Source organism: Natrix helvetica (assembly GCF_964273705.1).
Source record: "Natrix helvetica genome assembly, chromosome: 7".
NCBI classification, from domain to species: domain Eukaryota; kingdom Metazoa; phylum Chordata; class Lepidosauria; order Squamata; family Natricidae; genus Natrix; species Natrix helvetica.
In genome coordinates, this window is record NC_138558.1 from 73,119,513 (window position 1) to 73,143,823 (window position 24,311).

Genomic DNA, 24,311 nt, shown 5'->3' on the forward strand with positions numbered 1-24,311 from the left:
GCTACCGGTTCTCTGAACTGTTCAAAATTTCCGCTACCGGTTCTCTGAACTGTTCAAAATTTCCGCTACCGGTTCTCTAAACTACTCAAAATTTCCACTACCGGTTCTCTAAACTACTCAAAATTTCCACTACCTGTTCTCTAAACTACTCAAAATTTCCGCTAGCGGTTCTCTGAACTGTTCAAAATTTCCGCTACCGGTTCTCTGAACTGTTCAAAATTTCCGCTACCGGTTCTCTAAACTACTCAAAATTTCCACTACCGGTTCTCTAAACTACTCAAAATTTCCGCTACCTGTTCTCTAAACTACTCAAAATTTCCGCTAGCGGTTCTCTGAACTGTTCAAAATTTCCGCTAGCGGTTCTCTGAACTGTTCAAAATTTCCGCTAGCGGTTCTCTGAACTGCTCAAAATTTCCACTACCGGTTCTCTAAACTACTCAAAATTTCCGCTACCTGTTCTCTAAACTACTCAAAATTTCCGCTAGCGGTTCTCTGAACTGTTCAAAATTTCCGCTAGCGGTTCTCTGAACTGTTCAAAATTTCCGCTAGCGGTTCTCTGAACTGTTCAAAATTTCCGCTAGCGGTTCTCTAAACTACTCAAAATTTCCGCTACCTGTTCTCTAAACTACTCAAAATTTCCGCTACTAGTTCTCTGAACTACTCAAAATTTCCGCTACCGGTTCTCTAAACTACTCAGAATTTCCACTACCAGTTCTCCAGAATTGGTCAGAACCTGCTGAATGCCACCTCTGCCTTATACCAATTTCAGACAGTGTCCAATCTCTTCTTTAAAACTTCCACAACTTCTGGAGGCAAGCTGTTCCACTGGTTAATTATTCTCACTGTCAGGAAATTTCTCCATAGTTCTAGGTTGCTTCTCTCCTTGATTAATTTCCACCCATTGCTTCTTGTTCCTGCCTTCGTGCTTTGGAGAATAGCTTGACCCTCTCTTCTTTGTGGCAACCTCTGAGATATCAGAAGACTGCTATCATGTCACCCCTAGTCCTTTAAATCTATCTACTATAAACTCTTAGATTAGAGCCAAAGACTAGAATGGACAATAGAAGAAACATTCTAGAAAAGCGCTTGCGCATTTATGTCATATTAGTTATGACAAAGGATCTCTAAGGAAGGTCTCATTTATCCAGGTCATAGTTATCCCAAGGGTGTCTTTATTTTAAAGGCAAGTGGACTTTCTGATTTTTCTTTTAAGATGTCTTGCTTCATATCCAAGAAGGTTTTTCAGTTCTAACTATCGTGGGACGTGGGACGGAAGTGAAGAAGATTCTTGGATGAGAAGCGAGACATTCTTTGGCTTTCAAATAATATGACAAAAAGGGTATATTGGAATTGGAACTGGAATATTCTTGATTGGCCAAGGAATTTGTCTCCGGTGCATAAGCTCTTAATGTACATACAACGTGCTCAATCATAGATTATGAATGATAAGATACAATACATTTTCCTAATTTCCTAAGATTGTTATTTTATGATTCATAAATTATACAATACTGATCCATGCTGGCATCATATGTCAGACTCCAGAATTTGACTAAGGCAAGAAGGCATAGTTATAACATGGAAAGTTTACAAGAAGAAAAAGAGGGATTGCTGACTGGGGGAAATTTGTTGCTAATCCAGAGACTACAGTACAAAAGAAATCTTAAAATGTCCGTTTCTCAGCCTCCTGGCCCACTAGTACAATTGCACTGTATAGGATGCCTTTTGTTGTCACTGCCTGCTTGTATTTCGACTTCCGTCTTAGTAAAGTATATATATTTCCCAACAGAACTGCAGGAAAAGTATTTTACACATGTTAAAGGGCTATACTAATTCCCATTATGTTTTACAAATATTAGCACTTTCTTAACTATTTATATATTTTAAAATGTTACACAGACAAAATAATCGTCCTGTTTTTAGCATCTTTTCAGATTTCGCCTGCAAATGTAGCAGGGATATTACATTTTTTCTACTTCCTGTATAAAACTATGCAGATCTTTAAAAAACAAAATATGAAATGTAATATATTTTATAAGCTAATAATAATTGGGTGAATAAAAGGGTTTTAGCATGTCTTCCTATCATTTGCGGATGCTGAAAATTTTGGTAATCTTTCGCACAAAAGATGTGAATGTTTTAATGTTCCTTTACGATTTCTTCTTTTTTGGTAATCTGATGGGGATTCAGTAATGACATTTTGTCATATCAAACTGTGAATATAAATTTGTACTGTACAGTCCTCATATGTTATACTAGTATACAAAAATGTATAAAATGTCTTAATTGAACAAGACGTATAGTAAATGTCAGATTGTAAATAACACTCCCTGCAAATTGGTTTTTTTAAAAAAGAAAAAAAATGAAAGTACCATATTTTTCAGAATATAAGACACTCTGAAGTATAAGACGCACCTAGCTTTTGGGGAGGAAAACAAGGTGGGGGGAATCTGTTTCTGCCTCCCAGCAATTTGCCTCCTTGCAACAAACAGCAAACACTACAGACAATATACACTGTTTGTGGTGTTACATTTCAGACTATACTTGTACATATTTAAATGAAGATACAATAGCACTGGGCCTCTTCAGAGTAAGCATTTATTTTAAAAAAGCTTCTTCATTTTGTTAAGGTGGCTAGAACAATAATAAAGCAGTCTTTAAAAAATAACTCTAATAATTTGAACGTTCTATAGGCATTCATAGTTATTGATCAGTGGTGGGTTGCAGGCGGTACGCCCCAGTACGGGCGGAGCCTGCCTGGAGCAACGGGTACCGTTCTGGTACGGTGCTCTGGAGGGACCACCCGCCCGAGCTCCTTACCTGTCCTTTAAAGCCTTCAGCGCTTCCGCGCATGCGCATGGTGCGTACAGTACCTGCGCAATGCTCCGCTGAGCAGCTGGAACATCGCGGAGGCTTGCGAAGGTGTCATGTGGAGGACGCTGGGCCCCATTGCAACAGGATCCGGAACCCACCACTATTATCGATTTACCTCCTTGCAGTAAACAGCCTCGTTACCCACGAGCATAATGGTTTGATTCAAATGCACCACTTGAAGCCAAAATTCATGCACATTACTTACTGGTTGCAAAAGTTACTGATCCCAAGAATCCCGTCTACACTTTCATCTTTACTCCCCCTGGCACAACCAATTACACACAAAGACTTACTTTCATATTGTAGGAAGTTAAAACCCACCCTCTCTCCTAAAAAAAATTGAAATATCCTGGGAAATATTGAAAAGGCAGAATATTATATTCCCCTGGATACAATAATGGAGAAAGATGTTTTTAGGCAGGAAACAGACTCACTCTTAATATCCCCCGCCTTTATCAATGGGCCATTTAAAGGCCTGAGTCAGTCTATTCTACATAACAAGGATATCCCCCTTCAGCTCCAGAGTGATGGGATCGAGGCATGATAGCAATGCTCAACCAAACGTGGACTCAAGACAGCCTAGACAGTTGCCCCTGCATGGCCCCATGGGAGTCTGACAACCAATGAGAATACAAGATCAAGATCAAAGGCCAGAGAGGGCATAAAGCCAGAGACTTCTAGCATCTTGTTCTCTTTTTTCTTCTTCACCCAACATCTTGAACTATGTGCTCACCTTTTCCCCCAGGACCTCAAACCATGTGGTCTTGTCCACCATTAAACCATCTTTCCAAGCAGCCTCCATGTCTCCAGTGTCTTTTTCCCCACTTGGGACTGAACCCAGAAGGACATTTCTTCCAGCAATATAAAGTTAAAGCGTGTCATGGTCTCATTCGCTGGTTTAATTATTTAAAATGGTTAAACATATCAGTATCGATTCCATCAGGTGCCGATAAAGGAGAATATTTGTAATTCAGCATTGACTGTGGGGTCCTTGGTGCTCTCTGAGCTTGGTAGGGTATTTTAGCAAACATTTCATGACCCAACTAAGTCATTCTTGCAGCCCTGGTGGATGATCCCTTGAATATGAGCCAGCTGTGTGCAGCAGCAGCCAAAAAAGCTAACACAATCCTGGGTTGTATAAACAGAGGCTTAGAATCAAGATCACGTGAAATATTAGTGCTGCTTTATAAAGCTTTAGTAAAGCTACACCTGGCATACTGCAATTTTGGTCACCAAAAGGATGCTGAAAGAACTAAGATGATCAAAGGCCTGGAGAATAAATCATATGAAGAACGGCTGCAGAATTTTGGTTTGTGAAGTCCAGTGTTTCTCAAACTTGGCGACTTTAAGTCCTGTGGACTTCAACTCCCAGAATCCCCCAGCCAGCTATGCTGGCTGGGGGATTCTGGGAGTTGAAGTCCACAGGACTTAAAGTCGCCAAGTTTGAGAAACACTGGTGTAGTCTAAAGAAAAGAAGAGTTATGGGTGACATGATAGCAGTCTTCCAGTATTTGAGGGGTTGCCCCAAAGAAGAAGGGGTCAAATTATTCTCCAAAGCACCAGAGGCAGGACAAGAAACAATGGTTGGAAAATTATCAAAGAGAGATGCAATCTGGAATTAAGGAGAAACTTCCTAACAGTGAGAACAATTAACCAGTGGAACAGCTTGCCACCAGAAATCGTGAAGAAGATAAATGGCAAGAGCTATGGGAAAGGAACAGGAAAATAACATTGTCAATACCATATAAGGAAAAGCTATATAAGATGATTTATGGGTGGCACCTTCCGCCCGCAAGAATCGCCAAAATGTTTAGAAATTCATCGCCAAATTGCTGGAAATGTGACCAAGAACCAGGCACGTACTACCATATGTGGTGGTCGTGCCAAAATGCCAAAATATATTGGCAGAATATCCAAAAGTGGTTGATGGAAATAACTGAAGAGGAAATAGAATTCACACTGGAACTATTTCTCTTGGGAATTATAAATAAGAAATACAATAAGGGGCTTATCTTTTTAACTATACATACTACCATGGCAGCAAGTCTTTGCCCAAAATTTGGGGGGGGGGAGAAACTCCACATGAAGAGGAATAATTAGGGAAATCTTAATCTTCACTGAAATGGATAAATTGACATGGGAATGGAAGAATAAAGATGAATCAGAATATTATAATATCTGGGATAAATTTTATCATGGTTGGAATATAAAAGGGAAAGCCCAAACTAGGCACGAGCCAAGATTCATAGAATGGAGACTAAAATTATGTATGAAATGATAAATGCGAGAACGGAGAAGATAAACACAAACCAACATGGCTGGAAATAGGTTACTTTTTTCTTTTTTTGTAAATCCGGTATGGATCAAATATTTTTTTTTAAAAAAATAAGGCGGCTAAAATGTATAACTGAATATCTTAGATGTATGGCATAGATCCTGCCAGGACGGTTTACACTCAGTCCAACGTCTTAATTTATGCTTAATTAAAAAAAAACTTTTTTTAAAAAATCGTGAAGAAGAGACTAAACCAGGGGTGTCAAACTGGATTCCTTCGAAGGCCAGATTAGCATTGTAGTTCTCAGTGGGCCGGCTGGGCAGGGGGCAAGGGATGGACGCTTCCTGCAGCACCCTGATGGCCAAAATGGGATGCAGGGGTGGGGGGCTTGCATGTGCCCCTGCAGCCTGTTTTCACCCTCCTGCACAGCTCTGCCAGCTGAAAGTGGGCCACGGGCCAGTCCTTTGATATTTCTAGATCTAAGCACCCTGTGAGCTGGATCTTGCCTGCGGGGTTTGAGTTTGACAACCCTGGACTAGACAGTCACTTATCTGAAATGGTACAATGGTACAGGTTCTCCTGCTTTAGCAGGGGGCTTCACTAGAAGACCTCCAAGGTCCCTTCCAGATTCTACTCTACTCTATTTATATTCAGTTCTAGAAGGGAGTGGAGTTTGCGGAGAGGAGGGGGAGGACTGTGGGACCCTTGGTTCTCTCTAAGTGTGGTAGTTTCCTTGCAAACTTTTGATTACCCAGCTGGCTAACAACATCAGTCCTAGAAGGGAGTATATAATATTAAAAAAGAGAGAACAAACCCCACTGCCTTCTAGCACTGATAATGTTACTTAGTTTGGTAATGAAATGTCTGCAAGGAAACCACTAAGCTCTGAGAGCACCAAGGACACCATATTCCATCAAGTCATTTTCCAAAATGTACACTAATTGGTCATCCCATTCTACAACAATTAAGCCAACACTAATGCAAAAGTCAGGTGCTACGACCGGTCGAAAAATAAGGAAGCTAGTAATTAGTTCCTAATTAGTAGAACAAGAGTTCCGTGACTGATTTAATGGGAGGGGAAACTGCCACTCCAGTTTCTATTCAAGCGCTAAGATGACTTCACGCTGCATTCTATGAAAACCAGTGGTGGGATTCAAAATTTTTTACTACCTGTTCTGTGGGCGTGGCTTAGTAGGCATGACTTGGTGGGCGTGGCTTGGTGGGCATGGCAGAGGAAGGATACTATAAAATCCCCATTCCCTCCCGATCGTCTGGGACTCGGGAGTCAGAGAATAGATGGGGCGGAGCAGCCAGAAATAGTATTAACTGGTTCTCTGAACTACTCAAAATTTCTGCTATCGGTTCTTCAGAGCCGGTCAGAACCAGCTGAATACCACCTTTGGCGAAAACCTATCCAAATCCTCATGCGAAGGTGCACATCCCTTTTGCCCACCTGGCGAAGAGTTTCTCAGAAGAGTTCTTGAAGTACAGAGAAGAGCAACAAAGAGGATTAGGGGACTGGAGGCTAAAACATATGAAGAACGGTTGCAGGAACTGGGCCTGGCTAGACTAGTGAAGAGAAGGACCAGGGGGGACAGGATAGCAATCTTCCAATATTTGAGGGGCTGCCACAGAGAGGAGGGGGTCAAGCTATTTTCCAAAGCACCTGAAGGGCAGACAAGGAATAATGGATGGAAACCGACCAAGGAGAGATTCAACCTAGAAATAAGGAGAAATTTTCCAACAATGAGAGCAATCAACCCATGGAACAAAAATTGCCTTCAGAAGATGGTGGGAGCTTCATCACTGGAGTCTTAAAAGAAGAGACTGGACTGCCCTCTGTCAGAAATGGTGTAAGGTCTCCTGCTTGGGCGAGGGGTTGGACTAGATGGCCTACAAGGTCCCTTCCAACTCTCTTAATCTGTTAAAACTAGACTTCCGAAATATCTGTGACCAGATTCTGCTCAGTTCACCAAATCATTCTTCTGCTGTACAAGACAGATTGGTAGAATAATTGTGTTGCTTCTTTCTTCCCATGGCCCAATTAATTGGGACAACTAATTGGCCAAATCAGGAAGTGTCAGAAGTGGCCATTATCCAGCAGAAGAATCTTGCAAGGCAGCGTGAAGAAGGTGTTGTATGATTTGGTAAATGCGGTTGTGACTTGAAGGCGCTAACTGTTGCCACAAAGCACACCTGTACCTGTTTGTTTTGATGTGTGGGAGACCGAAGACACTTCCGCCTTCACACACGACTGTTCCTTGTTCTTATAATTATTATCTGCTATTTAATTCAATCTACAATCCAGATGAATAGCAAGCAAATCCTCCCAAGAAATCAAACTACCAGCTGGTTCAGGGGTCCGTGATGTTTTCTGAGCTTGGTTGTTTTCTTGCTGATGTTTCGTTACCAAACTAGGTAACATCATCAATGCTGGGTGTCAAGGCTCTGACTGTTCTGACCTAGGCTTCCCCAAACCACAAGGCAAACTCCTTGTCCCGACAAAAAACCCTTTTTATTAATTGACTGCTCATTCCCATTCAGCAAAGTCTTTCAAAGGAGGATTTACAGTCACAGACCTTATCTGGCTTGGAGAGCTGCCAGGCCGATATCTGCAAAACTTGGCTAGGAGTCTCGGATTGTCACGAACCAATTAAGCGAACTAATTGTCTCCTGCAAACTCCACTCCCCTTTTGCTCTTTTATTTCCTCTGGGAGGGGACATTCATCATCCACCTGTGGCCTTACTCCCAAGTCGATCCTTGTTCTTTAGCTCTTCCCTTCGTCTGGCAACTCTGCGCATGCGCACACAGGGAACACGCTCCAGCTGTTTGTCTGTCTCACTGATGTCTGACTCCGAAGGCAACTGATAACTGTCACACGGCCCTGGCCCCCTCTCTGCCTCTGACACAGAGCCCTCATCAGAGCCTTCCCCAGCCACCGGGACTGGCCCATGTCCCTCCCCAACCTCCTCACTGTCCGAATCTGCTGCCAGCTCTGCTGGCCAATGGATGGCCACAACACCTATTAACCAACCCAAGCAAATCAGAACTAATTCAGAAGTTGACACTAGGAGGAAGTGAGGTTTGCAGAGTGGAGATGGAAAAGGAATGTGGGGGTCATTGATGTTCTTTGAGCTTGGCTGCTTTCTTGCAGATGTTTCATTACCAAGCTAGGTAACATTATCAGTGCTAGAAGGGAGTGGGGTTTTGTGGAGTGAAGAAGGAATACTGTGGCATCCTTAGTGCTCTTCGACTGTTTTCTTGTAAACATTTCATTAGCAAACAAGGTAATAAATTCAAGAAAACAAGCTCAGAGAGCACCAAGGACTCCTCAGATGCAAGCAGAGCTCGTGGTATTAAATGCATCATCAGCTTAGAGTCTTTGCGTTGTCATGAAATTTAAATCTAGCCACCTTGAATTCCCTGGAGTTTTACCTCATGCTAATTTACCATTAGTTGACTAGATTCTTGGCAGAGCTAAGAGAGGGCTGTCATACTCCCACCCTGTGGGCCAGATGTGTCACATGCTGTCCACGCCCACACCCCATTTAGTGAAGGGGGGAAAGTCCTGATACATCAGGTGACAACGCCATGACAACATGAGTTTGACAACTTTGGCCCTAGCCGGGATTCAGCCGGTTTGGACCGGTTCAGGCGAACCTTTAGCTCCGATGATCAGCTGGGAGCGAATCGGTTCGCTCCCAAAAATCAGTTTGGCCTGCCCACCCGCCCCTGCACTCTACTTACTTATATCCTCTCAGCTGATTCACGTGGCAGAGCAGAATGTTGCACCCCAGCTATGTTTACTCCCTAGATGTAACGTGGAAGGTAAGTTTTGTTAAAACTGTGCGCTCATGCGATCACCAAACCAGTTATTAAACTGGCAGGATCCCACCGCTGGCTAGGGCACTAAATCTTTCTGAATTAAGCTCAATCTGTGATCCTAATCCTTTGATAAGACTATTTTGTGGTCCTTTGTACTTTAGATACTTACCCAAGGAGTAGCTAGACTTATCTGATGGTTTCAGTAGAATAGACCCACTATTACTTATTTCTCCTGCAACCAGGACCATTTTGTAGTCACAGCTTTTTGTCATAAAAAATGCCCCTATGAGTAAATCCAGTGTGTTTCTTCTTATTCCTTCCACTAATAATAGTTTATTTTCCTAGTGACAACATAAACTTCTCATTTTCCAGGAATACCTAACACTACCACTAGATGTCACCAATGTTCCATGAAAATTTATTTAAACCGTGTGGCCAAAAAAAATATATGTATGGCTATATGCTCTATATGCCTCCCCACTGCAATTTATGGTTCCAGGAAAGTTCCAATAAAATGGAAATCAGTCACAATGGTAATCCAAATAATAATAACTACTGCAAGAAGATTGCACAGAATACAAGCAGCAGCATGACTAAGTAGCAACAACGGCACACTGGAAGATCTACAACAAATATCATTTGCCTGCAAGCAAGAACTGGTGGGTTATAAAATAGAGAAAGACGTAGAAAATAAAGAAGCTTTATTTCTTATATGTGATTTTAGCATTCAAACAAACCAGCACCTCCCACATAGCATAGCCAATTGTCAATAAGAAAAACCAAAAATAATCTCGGGGCAGTCCCTGGAGAAAGCAAAAAAGAAGAGATGGATCTGGAGAAGATCACTAAATACAAAGACCTGAAATAGAAACAGAACAACTGTGGCAAAAGCAAGCAAAGATAGCACCGATAGTAAGGTCTATGATAATTTGCCATGGCCAACTCACTGGAGAAGAGCCTAATGTTGGAAAAGATTGAGGGCAAAAGAAGAAGGGGACGACAGAGAAGAAGGTGGCTGGATGGAGTCACTGAGGCAAAAGAAGAAGGGGACGACAGAGAAGGAGGTGGCTGGATGGAGTCACTGAAGCAGTCGGTGTGAGCTTAAATGGACTCCAGTCAGAGGATGGTAGAGGATAGGAAGGCCTGGAGGAATGTTGTCCACGGGGTCGCGATGGGTCGGACATGACTTCGCAACTAACAACAACAGAATAGAATAGAATAGAATAGAATAGAATAGAATAGAATAGAATAGAATAGAATAGAATTCTTAATTGGCCAAGTGTGATTGGATACAGAAGGAATTTGTCTTTGGTGCAGATGCTCTCAGTGTACATAAAAAGAAAAGAACAAAAAAAAGATACATCCATCAAGAATCATAAGATATAATGGTGATAGTTATAGGATACTAATAAGCAATCAAATTATACTAGGAAACAAATAAAAATATAAATCGCAAAGATACAAGCGACATGGTTATAAGTGGGAAGCGATAAGTAATAGGAAAAATGAGGAGAATAATAGTAATACAGTCTTAGTAGATAATTTGACATTGGTGAGGGAATTAGTTGTTTAGCAGAGTGATGGCATGGTGGTGGTGGGGAGCTGTCTTGTGCCTAGTTGTTCGGGTGTGCAGTGCCCTATAGCGTCGTTTTGAGGGCGTGAGCTGAAACAATTTATGTCCAGGATGTGACGGGTCTGTAGATATTTTCACGACCCTCTTTTTGACTCTGTGCAGTATACAGGGCCTCAATGGAAGGCAGGTTGGTAGCCATTGTTTTTTCTGTAGACTGAAGGGACAGAATGAAATATGAGTGGCAAAAAGTAAAATATTTTTAAATTTATTTTAAATAATTAAATAGAATTGCTAAATGGCCCTGCAGCGAGTTGTCACACTGTAAATTGGCCATGGCAAGTTGGCTGTGGTGAATTGGCCACAGTGAGTTGGCTGCAGCAAATTGTCCCATTCCGCCAATAGTAATGGGCACCTTGAGTGCAATCCCAAAACATCTGGAGCGCCACATCATCAGTGTTAGGATTTGGGATTTAGTAGTTGGAACAGCGAAGTGTACAATAAGCCAGAACACACAGTTGTAGTTGATTAATTAGAATTTGCTGACTCATACATAAGCTATGCTCTGATTGGTCGCTGTAAGTGTAAAGGGGGAGTTTCCCTTTTTTGTCTGTGTGTGCTGCACGCTGTTTAATTTACCTCAGGATGTTCCTGTGTTCCTGGCTGCCTCATGTTCTTCCTTTTCTGGATACTGTAGATTTAAACGGTGTGTGTGTGTGTGTTTGTGTTTGTGTGTGTGTGTGTACAGGTTTGTCTCCGACAGGTGCTGCGCAACTCCATGACAATCGGCATTGACAAAGTCACCCTCAGTCAGTTGAAAAAGGCAATTGGAACAGCTTACATCCTCCAACAGTACTTTTAACGCCGTCAGTCAACATCTGTCTGTCCCAAAACCTTGAGAAAGACTCGATCGGTGGCTAAAAATGCCAAATCCAGTCAAAACATCTGGCATTGAGACAACCCATAAATCTTATTGCACCGGTTAGAATTAGCCTCCGCAAATCCTAATTCTGTTGGCCTTGTAAGGTGCACTAAAGAGATGATACAACTCGATTTTTGTTCCTCCATCCTTTTTCTTTTTGGGAGAAGATTTTTTTTTTTGTCCAGAGGATAGCTATGAAATGGGATTGTACATGAATCACATCCAGATCTGTTTAGACCAGCAGGGGCCTAAAAGTCAGTTCCCACACACTACAATCAACCACCTGCTCCGTTTTACAATCCAAGCAACAAAGATTGTTTCAGAAACGATCACTTTGCCATGGGGGCCAGAGGACAATTGCGCGAAAACGTCTTTTGACTACAACCGGATTGTCATTTTTCTTGGCATAAATCCCACGAAATTAACCTGGATTTACTTTGGAGAAGATGTTTATAGGTTGCAAACAAGATCGATATAATTCACTTGATGTCTACAGAGAAAGAGTAACTGAAGATATTTTTGCCACAATTTTTTTTTAAACTGTTGTAAGTCGAGGTCCACTTCTACACTCCAAAAGCACGATTAAGTGAATCACTGCAGTTGTTAAGTTAATAATAAGGGTGTTAAGTGAAACTGGCCTTCCCCCTTGATTTTGCTTGTCAGAAGGACGCAAAAGGGATCACGTGATTCCCCGGGACACTGCAACCGTCATAAATATGAGTCAGTTGCCACGGGGACGCTGCAGCAATCGTAAGTATGAAAATTGGTCGTAAGTCACTATTTTCAGTGCTTTTGCAACATTGAATGGTCACTAAACAAATGGTTGTAAGTCGAGGTTCACTTGTACACTCCAAAAGCATGACTGAAAAGTGAATATAAGGGATTAAGAATGTGAAAACTATTTTAAATTGATGAAATTAATTACGTTACAAAATGTTATAAGAGTCTAGCGAGGCAATGAGGCTATACATGATATAAAAAGCAAATAGGCTAAGCATAATAAAATGTATAAGGGACATGGTGGCTCAGTGGATAAGACACTGAGCTTGTCGATCAGAAAGGTCAGCAGTTCAGCAGTTCGAATCCCTAGCACCGCGTAACGGAGTGAGCTCCCGTGACTTGTCCCAGCTTCTGCCAACCTAGCAGTTCAAAAAAACATTAAAAAGTAGAAAAAATAGGAACCCCCTTTGGCGGGAAGGTAACAGCGTTCTGTGCGCCTTCAGTGTTTAGTCATGCCGGCCACATGACCATGGAGACGTCTTCGGACAGCGCTGGCTCCTCGGCTTTGAAACAGAGATCAGCACCGCCCCCTGGAGTCGGGAACAAGTAGCACACATATGCGAGGGGAACCTTTACCTTAATAAAATTTATGAAAATGTATCCAAATGAAAATGCCGGGGACAAGACAACAGGTTACTCCGTAGAAACTGGACATGTTTTAAAAACATGGATCTATACAGGACTGAATATATGAGGGCTGCTTTTGTGTTTGACAATTGGATCCAGGCTGTTATTGTCCTTTGTATAAAGAGAAAAGCAACAACAATGAATGCAAAATCGATAGCGCAACGAATCAATGAAGATTCTCAGTCCTCCGAGAAGAATCGAGTCATGGCAACTGGACTTACTTATACAAGTTAAATTTTAACTTATTTAGGTAAGTCCAGTTGCTGTGACAAAACTTAAATGGCAATCAGTTTTTTGAGGGCGCGTGGAAAGACTCTTGACCGAATTTAGAGTTGGGGGACAAGAAGCAAAATTCAGAAAGCAGAAGGTGGCATGATGCCATGTCTTAGGTGTGCAAAACAGGCGAGTTGGCTCTACAGAGCAGAAGCATTTTTTTTAGTACTGCGCATGTGCTCATCTCTGAGCGAATCGACCGTAGCAGCGGCTGCAACCCACCCCTGCTGAAAATAGGTAGAGAAATTTTAAGGCATGCAAATGCTGTAATATATTGTAATATTAGTTGCCTGGTTTATATCTGCATGTTTATCTTCACACACAAAAGGACTACCGATGGAAGAGAATATTTGTAGCTGAGGGTTGAACTGTTCAATCTTGGTGCAAACTGACCTTGGTGATTTTACTGTAGACGTTTCATGACCCAACTAGGTAACATCATCAGGGCTACAAGAGAGTTAAAAGGCCCACTCCCTTCTAGCACTGATGATGTTATCTAGTTGGGTCATGAAATATCTGCAAGAAAGGCACCAAGCTCAGAGAACATCAATGACCCCAGAGTTTTCCTCCTCCTGCTGCTGCCCCTCCTCCTCCTCCAACTCCAACTCCTTCTAGCACTGATGATGTTACCTAGTTGGGTCATGAAACATCCGTAAGAAAACCACCAAGCCCAGAGAGTGTCAAGGACCCCTCATGCAAAAATGATTTCTGGGGTCTTCAAATGTATACGTCAGGATTCAGGCAACATTTGTCTCCTTTATACCGTGGGGCTTAGATATTTTCATAACTCATATGGATCTTGTGTCATCTCATATCAGAAATGCAACTAGAAAGGGGGAAAATATTAATGTATTATTTTAAACATATAAAACTAGTATGGATAAAGTTGAGTTAGACATCCTTCCTCTCTTTAGGACGCGGTGGATGAGTGGCTAAGACGCTGAGCTTGTCGATGTCAGCAGTTCAGTGATTAGAATCCCCAGCGCCGCATAACGGAGTGAGCTTCATTACTTGTCCCACCTTCTGCCAATCGAGCAGTTCGAAAGCACATAAAAAATGCAAGTAGAAAAATAGGAACCACCTTTGGTGGGAAGGGAACAGCGTTCCGTGCGCCTTCAGCATTGAGTCATGCCAGCCACATGACCACGGAGACGTCTTCGGACAGCACTGGCTCTTCGGCTTTGAAGCAGAGATAAGCACCGCCCCCTAGAGTCGGGAATGACTAGCACAGATGTGCAAGGGGAACCTTTACCTTTCCTTACCTTAAGTTCTTAAGTCACAGCCCAAAAGAGAACTTGGTTTTTGTAACTACACCAGTGGTGGGTTGCAGACAGTACGCCCCGGTACGGGCATACCGGAGCTGGCCCAGAGCACCGGATACTGTTCCGGTATGGTGCTTCAAAAGGCCCACCTGCTGCCTGCGCTCCTTACTTGTCTTTAAACCCTTCTGTGCTTCCGCGCATGTGTATGGCGCATACAGTGCCTGCACGATGCTCCGCCGAACAGCTGGAGCGTCGCAGAGGCTTGGAGGCATTGCTGGATGGTAAGATGCATGTGCGCGCATGTGGAGGACAACCGTACTGGTTGCAACAGGATCCGGAACCGACTGCTGAACTACACTATTTAAAATTATTTTTCCTATAATTAAAAAGCGATGAACAGCAATGTGTTCGACCGTTGACATTCTTATCTATTCATTTCTTCAGGGTTGATCAACTTAATCTGAAGAGCTGCTCTAAGATTAGTCCAGAAAAATGCATGCTTCCTTTTGTCTTCTGGCCATTCCAAGTAGGTCCTCTTGGCCATGAGAGCTTTGAGTTTGTAGTACCTGGCGGGAATGATGTAGGCCGGGATGGGCTCCAACAAAATCAGAATTAAACCATCGGCGTTTTCGCTGAATAACTTGTGGTGAGCGAAATACAGCTCGTAGTGGCACCATTCGCTCTGCACGAAATTGGGAGATAGCACGAAGATGGACTTGTAACTTTTCTCGATGCAGTCAATGATGTTCTCCACGATGCTTTTCCCTGGAATGAAATTCCTCTCATGTTGGCAGATCCTTAAGGACCCTTCTTCCTTCTCCAGATTGGGGATCAGCTCTGTTTTGACCCAGTTAGCGTCATGCTCGCTGTAGGAGACAAATGCGTGGTATTGGATGCTCTCGGGGATCTCTTCCGATTTATTCTTCCAGATCCGGTGTTTCACCCGGCTCCAACGACACATCATCTTGAAATACCAGGGAACGTCGAAGCGGATGCAGAGGAAGGCAACGACAGCTATTACGAACAGAGCGACCGCTAAAACGACGGTAATCAAGAGAGCCACGTTGCACTCAAGTTCAGAAATGCGGAAATCTTTTAAGAGAGTCCCCCTTAAGTCACTGGGATATTCACACCGATAAGCATCAGGCCAGCCAACTAATGCCACCGATTCTTGTTTTTGAAGATTGATGAGCTGCCTTAATTCACAGTGGCACCCGAAGGGATTCCGTCCCCCTTTTAATCTTTGAATATTCTGACAGGTCTGGAAGAATTCAGAAAACTGGTCAAGGACAAAATTATTTTCAACGTTAAGCACCTGAAGGTTTCCAAAATGGCCGCATCCGGGAAAAGCACTGAGTCTGTTCGAAGCCAAATTTAACTCCTTTAAAGCCGTCAGGTCCACGATCTCTTTCGGCACGGCTGAAATCTGATTACTGTGTAAATCCAACATTTGGATATTGTTCGGTAAACACCTAAAGACAGCGTCCGTTAACTTGTTGGATGACAGATTCAGTTTAGTTATAAATTCCCCCCAGTTGCATTTGCTTTCACCGTCTTTGTAGTACAGGTGATTCTGACTTACATCCATATAAGTCAGAGATCTCATGCTCGTTGTCATGAAGCTCACTTTGGTAAGATCCTCGAGCCTATTTTTTTGCAAAATGAGCGTTTGCAGCAGAGCTAAGTTTTTGCAACCTTTTAACATTGTGTCAGTCAACGTGTTGTTTTTAAAACTTAAGTACTTAAAGCTACTGGGTGTTTCAGGACAAAATACATATAATATGCCAGAATCAGAAATAGTAAGGCTGTCAATGTTCAAGTTTGCAAAAGTTGAGTACGCAATGCTTTGGTCAAATGTTGCTGTGTCAAGAAGTACATATTGGATGGTTAAACTTTTAAATGAGGGAGCCACATTTTTAAAAGGCCCCGCATCGAATGTAGTAATGGTTGGGTACAAGATGGTTAAATGATTAATGCTGGATTTCCCCACTTCTTTAAAGACGTCAGTGAGGCCTCTCCAACTGAATTTCGTATCGACGATGGTTAGATTTAGCAATGCGCTTTTTTCATCCAGCCTCGTCAGAAATGTTCTTAAGTCTTCCGCTTGCGCCAAGGGGATCTTAGAAAGTTGTAAACTTTCTGTACCGTTGAACCGCAGATCCGGGAGGACGCGAAGCTTTGCGTTCTGAGGGAGCACAATCAGAACGGTCTTTGCGTTGAACACTAGAAAACTTCCTGGCCTGTATTCATCAAGATTTTCTAAGTCCAGAAACAGCGTGTCCAATTGTAAATGCACAAGAGCACTGACGTTTGAAAGTTTTCTCACACTAATTCCAAAGTAGTTCAGCTTTGTCGTTTTGGTGAAGAGTGGGATGGCGGCAAAGTCACTGTAAGCGAGATCTAGATGCTTGAGACTTTTAATAGGAAAACCGGAAACATCCCTTAGTGCGTTGTGAGATACGTCAAGGTGCTCTAAGACATTGTTGTGCTGAAAAACCCCAAAATCCAATTCTCTGATAAAATTGTGAGACAGAATTAGCACTCGCAAGCTGGGGAGGGAACGAAAATTAGAGATTTCCAATTTATATATACTGTTATCGGACAGATCCAGAACTGTGGTTTGCGTTGATAAATCATTGGGAACAGCAAACAGGGAATTCTTTGAGTAGTTTGCTATAAGTCCATTTTCTGTGGCTGAGCGGGTGAAATTCCATAAGGTTATCGCAAATATACCAAGAGAGAGAAAATTATTCATAGCTGACATTTTCCTCCCAGCCACAGGACAGTCAGATATAGGCCTTCTTGTCAACTGGACATCGTTCTGTTAAAATAAAATAAAAAATTCAAGGTACAATATTATGTCAGCCTTGAATATTTCATTGTTCAATATTAGTTATAATAAACTAGTCGATTGCCCGAGTATTTATTTATAGGGGGGAAACGTAATTTCTAATGTTGGATTTTCTCCCCTTACCAGAGGGAGCCCCCTCATGGAGTACTGTGAAGCCATTACCATGGCAGCTCCACTGCGCTGTACAGTAGAAGCCATTTTACAGCAGTACAGTAGAAGCCATTTAAAGGCACAACAGGCTGCATCTTAACAGAATACATACCCCGAGGGATGTTAGGGGTGTCTTATTCCCACAGTATTTGTTTCCAGAGAGCAAGTCATCTGTGTACCAAGTGTGGTTGAAATTGCTCAAGGCGTTCCAGAGTTATGCTGGAACACACACACACACACACACAGAAATTTTTATATATACAGAAGAACCCTTAACAGAATAACAGGAATGTCTGTTAATAATGTATGATCACAAAAGTTAACATTGATTAACTTGGCCCCCCATGATACTAGAAACGTGATTTGTTGCAAACTTCTCTAAAGTAATGCGATAGTTCTCTGTGATTCTACAAGACAATTTCATTCGGGTAATTTGGGGAAGGAATTAAGCAGCACAGAATATTTCCTTTGTGTTTTGAGCTTTTATAAGATCATTTGCATGTTCACCCTCCTAGTTTCTTTCTTACTCGGAGGCCGTACAAGATGTTGTAATAGCAGCTACTTCCTCCACATTGTGGCTCATGTATAGTCTTACATCTCAGGGACTAAATCTGTTTCCCACAGCACATATGCCTAGATCTTTAGACATATATTTACGACATATGTCTAGATCTTCTTGTCACATTTAAAGAACATAATGCCGTAGAAATATTTGATTTCTATTTAAAGTTTTGCTACATATTCAAATTCTGTTAAAACAGGGGTCACCAACCTCTTGGATCTCCGGGACCACTAAATTCATAATTTTAAATTCCGCGGACCACTAATATGATTTTTTAAAAAAAGATAAATAGTATTTAGTGCAATATAAAAAAAATGCAAATAATTTTTCTGCGGACCATCAAAATATTCTCATGGACCCCCAGTGGCCCATGGACCACGGTTTGGTGACCACTGCATTAAAGGCCACTTATTGGCTTTTCATTCCCCAAACTCTGCCAAGGAATTTGATTGATTCCTGGCCCTTTTTTTTCCTTTGGTTATTTTTTTCAGTTGAGGCGGAGAGAATCTAATTCTCTTTGGTCCTTAAAGAAGCTCTCACAACTGATCACAACTGAGCCCAAATTTTCCATTGCTAAGCGAGGCAGTGTTTAAGTGAGTTTTGTCTGATTTCTTCCTCCCTCCCTCTCTGTTTTTCTCTCTCTCTGTTTCTCTCTCTCTCTCTCTCTCTGTCTCTCTCTTTCTCTCTGTCTCTCTCTTTGTTTCTCTCTCTCTCTGTTTCTCTCTCTCTCTCTCTTCCCCCCTCTCTCTGTCTTTCTCTGTCTCTCTTTCTCTCTGTGTCTTTCTCTTTCTCTGTTTCTCTCTGTGTCTTTCTCTTTCTCTGTTTCTCTCTCTCTCTCTCTCTCTGTCTCTTTCTCTGTCTCTGTCTCTCTGTCTCTCTCTCTCTCTGTTTCTCTCTCTGTGTGTGTGTCTGTCTGTCTGTCTTTGTCTCTCCCTCTCTCTCTCTTTCTCTGTCTCTCTTTCTCTCTCTCTCTCTGTCTCTGTGTGTGTCTCTCTGTGTGTGTCTCTCTGTTTCTCTCTCTTTCTCTTTCTCTCTCTCTCTTTCTGTCTCTCTTTCTCTCTCTGTCTCTCTGTGTGTGTCTGTCTCTGTGTGTGTGTGTGTGTGTGCGTGTCTGTCTCTCTGTCTCTCTGTCTCTCTCTCTGACTCTCCGTGTGTCTCTCTGTGTCTCTCTGTGTCTCTCTGTCTCTCTCTCTCTCTCTAAGACTCATCTGCTTCAAAAGAGGAAGTCAGCTTGAAATAACTCAGGCAGGGATTAGAAATGCTCTGAAAGTCAGCAAAAGCAAAGGGAATGTTTTGAGGGCCAAACCTCTGATTATTCATATTCCGATTCTTTCTTTTGAAGCGCTTCGCAGCGCAGGAGATGCGCTCCCGGTGGCTCTGCGCTGCTTGAGAAGCGCGCAGCTCCGGGACAGGTTCGCCCTCCGCGGATTCAACCGCCGAAACAACGGCGGGACCTCCTCTTCCTCCTCGCGCCCTTGCTCTCCCCGGCCGCTTCACACGTTCATCGCCTACCTTGGAAGGTTAGAGACGGACCTGCCCGGATCTTTGGATACACGCCTGAAGACGCGCGGACACGCGTGTCGCTCGGCTTGACAACTTCCCTGCTGTCTGAAACAGAAAGAAGGTTTGCCCGTTTCTCCTTCCACTTTCCGCGAAGACCCCTCCCCACCCAGCCAGGGCGAGAGATTCGGGGAAACTCCGAAGGGCCAAAAGTGAAAGTGGAGACGGGAAATTTTCACTCTCACTCTAGCGAGCGCAAGGCGCCGGCCAGGGAAGGTGGAGCAGAAAAGGGGGCCCCACCCCCTGCCCTCCCCCCAAAAACTTAATTCTTTTGATTCTGGTTGAACAAGTCCCTCCCTCCCCCCACCCACCCCAGCTGGCCTGAGATAACTTGAGAGAAGAGCCAAAGATGAGAGTCCGATAGATAAATGAGAGCGATGGAGCAAGAGATAGAAATGAAAGGGACGAAAGAGTCAAAAGTTGGAATTTAGATGCCCAGGAGAAATATCAACCACCTTCAGATATGCGGATGACGCCACTCGAAATGGCAGAAGGTGAAGAGGAGACAGTGGTAGCATGGGCGATAAACTTTGGCTACAATATACACCTGGGAAAATGGCAAGAAACTATGAGAAAGGAATAGAAAAATAACATTGTGCCAAAAAACAAAAGAATCAAGATCACGTGAAGTGTTGATACCACTTTATCAGGGCCTTGGTAAGGCCACACTTGGAATATTTGCATTCAGTTCTGGTCGCCACGATGTAAAAAAGTTGTGGAGACTCTAGAAAGAGTGCAGAGAAGAGCAACAAAGAGGATTAGGGGACTGGAGGCTGAAACATATGAAGAACAGTTGCAGGAACTGGGTATGTTTAGCTTAAGAGAAAGAAGGACTAGGGGAGACATGATAGCATCTTCCAATATCTCAGGGGTTGCCACAAAGAAGAGGGAGTCAAACTATTCTCCAAGGCACCTGAGGGTAGAACAAGAAGCAACGGGTGGAAACTAATCAAGGAGAGAAGTAACTTAGAACTGAGGAGAAATTTCCTGACAGGGAGAACAATGAATCAGTGGAACAGCTTGCCTCCAGAAGTTGTGAATGCCCCAACACTGGAAGTCTTTAAGAAGATGTTGGATAGCTATTTGTCTGAAACAGTATAGGGTTTCCTGCCTAGGCAGCAGGTTGGACTAGAAGACCTCCAAGGTCCCTTCCAACTCTACTATTGTATTGTATTGTATTGTATTGGCAGAAAATTCAAAGGTGGCTGATAGAGACAACCGAAGAGGAAATAGAATTCAAACCAGAACTATTTCTTTTGAGAATTATAAATGATAAACATAACAAGGGAGTAATCTACTTAATAATACATACTATTATGGCAGCAAGAACGGTCTTTGCCCAAATCTGGAAAAATAGGGAAATTCCACATGAAGAGGACATTATTAGGAAAATTCTGATTGGTGTTGGAATGGATAAATTGACATGGGAATTGAAAAACAAAGATGAATATCTGGGATAAATGTTATCGGTAGGAGCAAAAACGGAAAGATCCAAAATAAGCAATGACTAAGGTTTACAGAATAGAGATTAGAATTATGTATGAAATCATAACAGTGAAAATGTATAAGACCTGTTCCAATTAGCTGGCCTAGCCCATTTATAGACCCATTCTTAACCTCCTGGCAAACATTTTATTCTGGGGTAGTTTTTTAGGGGTAGTTTTTAATGTATCTCTAATTTTAATTTTAATTATTATTGTACAGTTTATATGTTACCTCCTCCATCTATATTTATCCATATTTATCTATATCTGTATGTATTTATATTGTGTTTTAATATGACTGTACACCGCCCCGAGTCCCTTCTGGGAGAGGGCGTGGTTTATAAATTAAATAAAAGTAAAGTAAAGTAAATAAGACAAGAACAAAGCAACATGGATTGAAATACGATATTCTTATATTTGTAAATATTGAATAGACGAATTGTAAATAAGCAGGGTGGTTATAATATTTAACTTTATATTCTAGTATGTATGGCAAAGACATTGCCAGGAGAGTTACACTGTGTCCAATGTTTTAATGTGTGTTTAACAAAAGACTTTTTAAAAAAAGATTGCCCGGAGAAATATCAATAACCTCAGATATGCAGATGATGTCACTCTAATGGCAGAAAGTGAAGAGGAACTAAAGAGCCTCCTGATGAGGGTGAAGAAGAGAGTGAAAAAGTTGACTTGAAACTCAACATTAAGAAAACTAAGATCATGGCATCCGGCCCTCCCAATTCCTGACAAATATATGGGGAGGAAATGGAGGTAGTGACAGATTTTATTTTCCTGGACTCCAAGATCACCACAGATGGGGACTGCAACCAAGAAATTAAAAGAGGCTTGCTCCTGGGGAGGAAAGCTACGGCAAATCTAGACAGCATACTAAAAAGCAGAGACATCACCCTGCCAACAAAAGTGTGTCTAGTCAAGGCTGTGGTTTTCCCAGTTGCCATGGATGGCTGTGAAAGTGGGACCATACAGGGGCCAAGGAGCTATTTCTAGAAAAGATGGAAGCCATGGTGAATTCAGAACTGGCCAGGTCAGCAAAGGGATAGGGGCCAATGTACACTGACACCCGAAGCTGGATGGAGAAACAACACCCCCCTTCCTTTGTTTTTAAAAGAATAACATGGATCACTTTCAATATTTGCTTTCGAAATTCCTTGGCACAGACGGAGCATCAGTCAGCATCAGCATGAACTCTGGTGCTGGAGAAGACTTCTGCATTGAGTCCCTTGGACTGCAAGGCAATCCAACCGGTCTGTCCTAGAGGAGATCAACCCTGGCTGCTCTTTAGAAGGCCAGATCCTGAAGATGAAACTCAAATACTTTGGCCACCTAATGAGAAGGAAGAAGGACTCCCTGGAGAAGAGCCTCATGCTGGGAAAGATGGAGGGCAAAAGAAGAAGAAGGGGACGGCAGAGAAGGAGGTGGCTGGATGGAGTCACTGAAGCAGTCAGCGTGAGCTTAAATGGACTCTGGGGGATGGTAGAGGACAGGAAGGCCTGGAGGAACGTTGTCAATGGAGTCGCAATGGGTTGGGCATGACTTCGCAACCAACAACAACAGCTGGTCTTTGACTTGCAACCATTTGTTTAGTGACAGTTCCAAGTTACAAACTTGGCTCTAAAAAAGAGAGACTTAGAACCGTTTTTTCATGCTTTAGGACCATTGCTGCGTCCTCACCACGGTCTCATGATCCAAATTCAGATGCTTGGCAACTGACTCATGTTTATGACGGTTGCAGTGTCCCGTTGTCACATGATCTGCTTTTGCGACCTTCTGGCAAGCAAAGTCCACGAGGAAGACAGATTGACTTTAACAAAGGTATGACTGACTTAACAATTGCAGTGATTTGCTTAACAACTGTGGCAGGCAAGGTCACAGAATGGGGCGAAACTCACTCATCAACGGCGGTAGCACTTAGACTTATATATCACTTTACAGTGCTTTACACTGCCCTCCCTAAGCAGTGTAGAGAGTCAGCCTCTTGCCCCCAACAATCTGGGTCCTCATTTTACCCACCTCAGAAGGACGGAAGGACGAGTCGACCTTGAGCCTGGTGAGATTCGATCTGCCAAATTGCAGGCTCGGTTGTGGTCATAAGTCAAGGATTATCTGTAATGGAAGAGCATGGACAATGATGTAGTTGATGGAGGGAGGGAGGGAGGGAAAGAGGAGGTGATGCGGAAAAGAATCAATTTGACTTCAGTAAGGCATTTGATAAGGTAGACCATAACTTACTACTAGATAAAGTAGAAGAACGTGGGTTAGACAGCATCACCACCAGATGGATTCGTAACTGGCTGACCAACTGCACTCAACGTGTAGTCCTCAATGGAACTGCATCTTCATGGAGGGAGGTATGCAGTGGAGTACCCCAAGGCTCTGTTTTGGGCCCAGTACTCTTCAACATCTTCATCAATGATAATAAATGGGGAACTCATCAAATTTGCAGATGACACCAAGCTGGCAGGAATAGCCAAGTGAATAGCCACTCCAGAAGACAGGCTTAAGATACAGAAGGATCTTGACAAACTTGAACATTGGGCACTATCTAATAAAATGAAATTCAGTGGTGAAAAGAGTAAGGTTCTACATTTAGGCAAAAAAACCGGAATGCACAGGTACAGGATAGATGATACCTTGCTCAGTAGTAGTAACTGTGAAAGGGATCTTGGAGTCCTAGTGGACAACCATTTAAATAGGAGCCAGCCGTGTGCAGCAGCTGCCAAAAAAGCCAACGCAGTTCTAGGCTGCATCAACAGAGGGACAGAATCAAGATCATGTGAAGTGTTCATACCACTTTATAATGCCTTGGTAAGGCCACACTTGGAATACTGCATTCAGTTTTGGTGTCCACGATGTAAAAAAGATGTGGAGACTCTAGAAAGAGTGCAGAGAAGAGCAACAAAGAGGATTAGGGGACTGGAGGCTAAAACATATGAAGAACGGTTGCAGGAACTGGGTATGTTTAGCTTAAGAGAAAGAAGGACTAGGGGAGACATGATAGCATCTTCCAATATCTCAGGGGTTGCCACAAAGAAGAGGGAGTCAAACTATTCTCCAAGGCACCTGAGGATAGAACAAGAAGCAATGGGTGGAAACTAATCAAGGAGAGAAGCAACTTAGAACTGAGGAGAAATTTCCTGACAGTGAGAACAATTTATCAATGGAACAGCTTGCCTCCAGAAGGTGTGAATGCCCCAACACTGGAAGTCTTTAAGAAGATGTTGGATAACCATTTGTCTGAAGTGGTGTTTGGTTTCCTGCCTAGGCAGGGGGTTGGACT

General features: G+C 42.7%; 1 protein-coding gene across 1 annotated transcript; it reads right to left on the reverse strand.

The window, feature by feature from the left end:
• Positions 1-14,762: 14,762 nt before the first annotated feature.
• LOC309395706 (toll-like receptor 6) lies at positions 14,763-19,705 on the reverse strand. Its single transcript, XM_081960183.1, has 2 exons — positions 19,485-19,705; positions 14,763-17,230 (listed from the first exon to the last, which is right to left on the reverse strand). Exon 2 carries the CDS (start codon positions 17,171-17,173, stop codon positions 14,834-14,836), a length of 2,340 nt encoding a protein of 779 aa, XP_081816309.1. The 5' UTR covers positions 17,174-17,230; positions 19,485-19,705; the 3' UTR covers positions 14,763-14,833.
• Positions 19,706-24,311: the final 4,606 nt, after the last annotated feature.

Coding starts and splice junctions, on each gene's coding strand:
- LOC309395706 (XM_081960183.1), bottom strand. CDS start 17,173: ATGTCAGCTATGAATAATTTTCTCTCTCTTGGTATATTTGCGATAACC.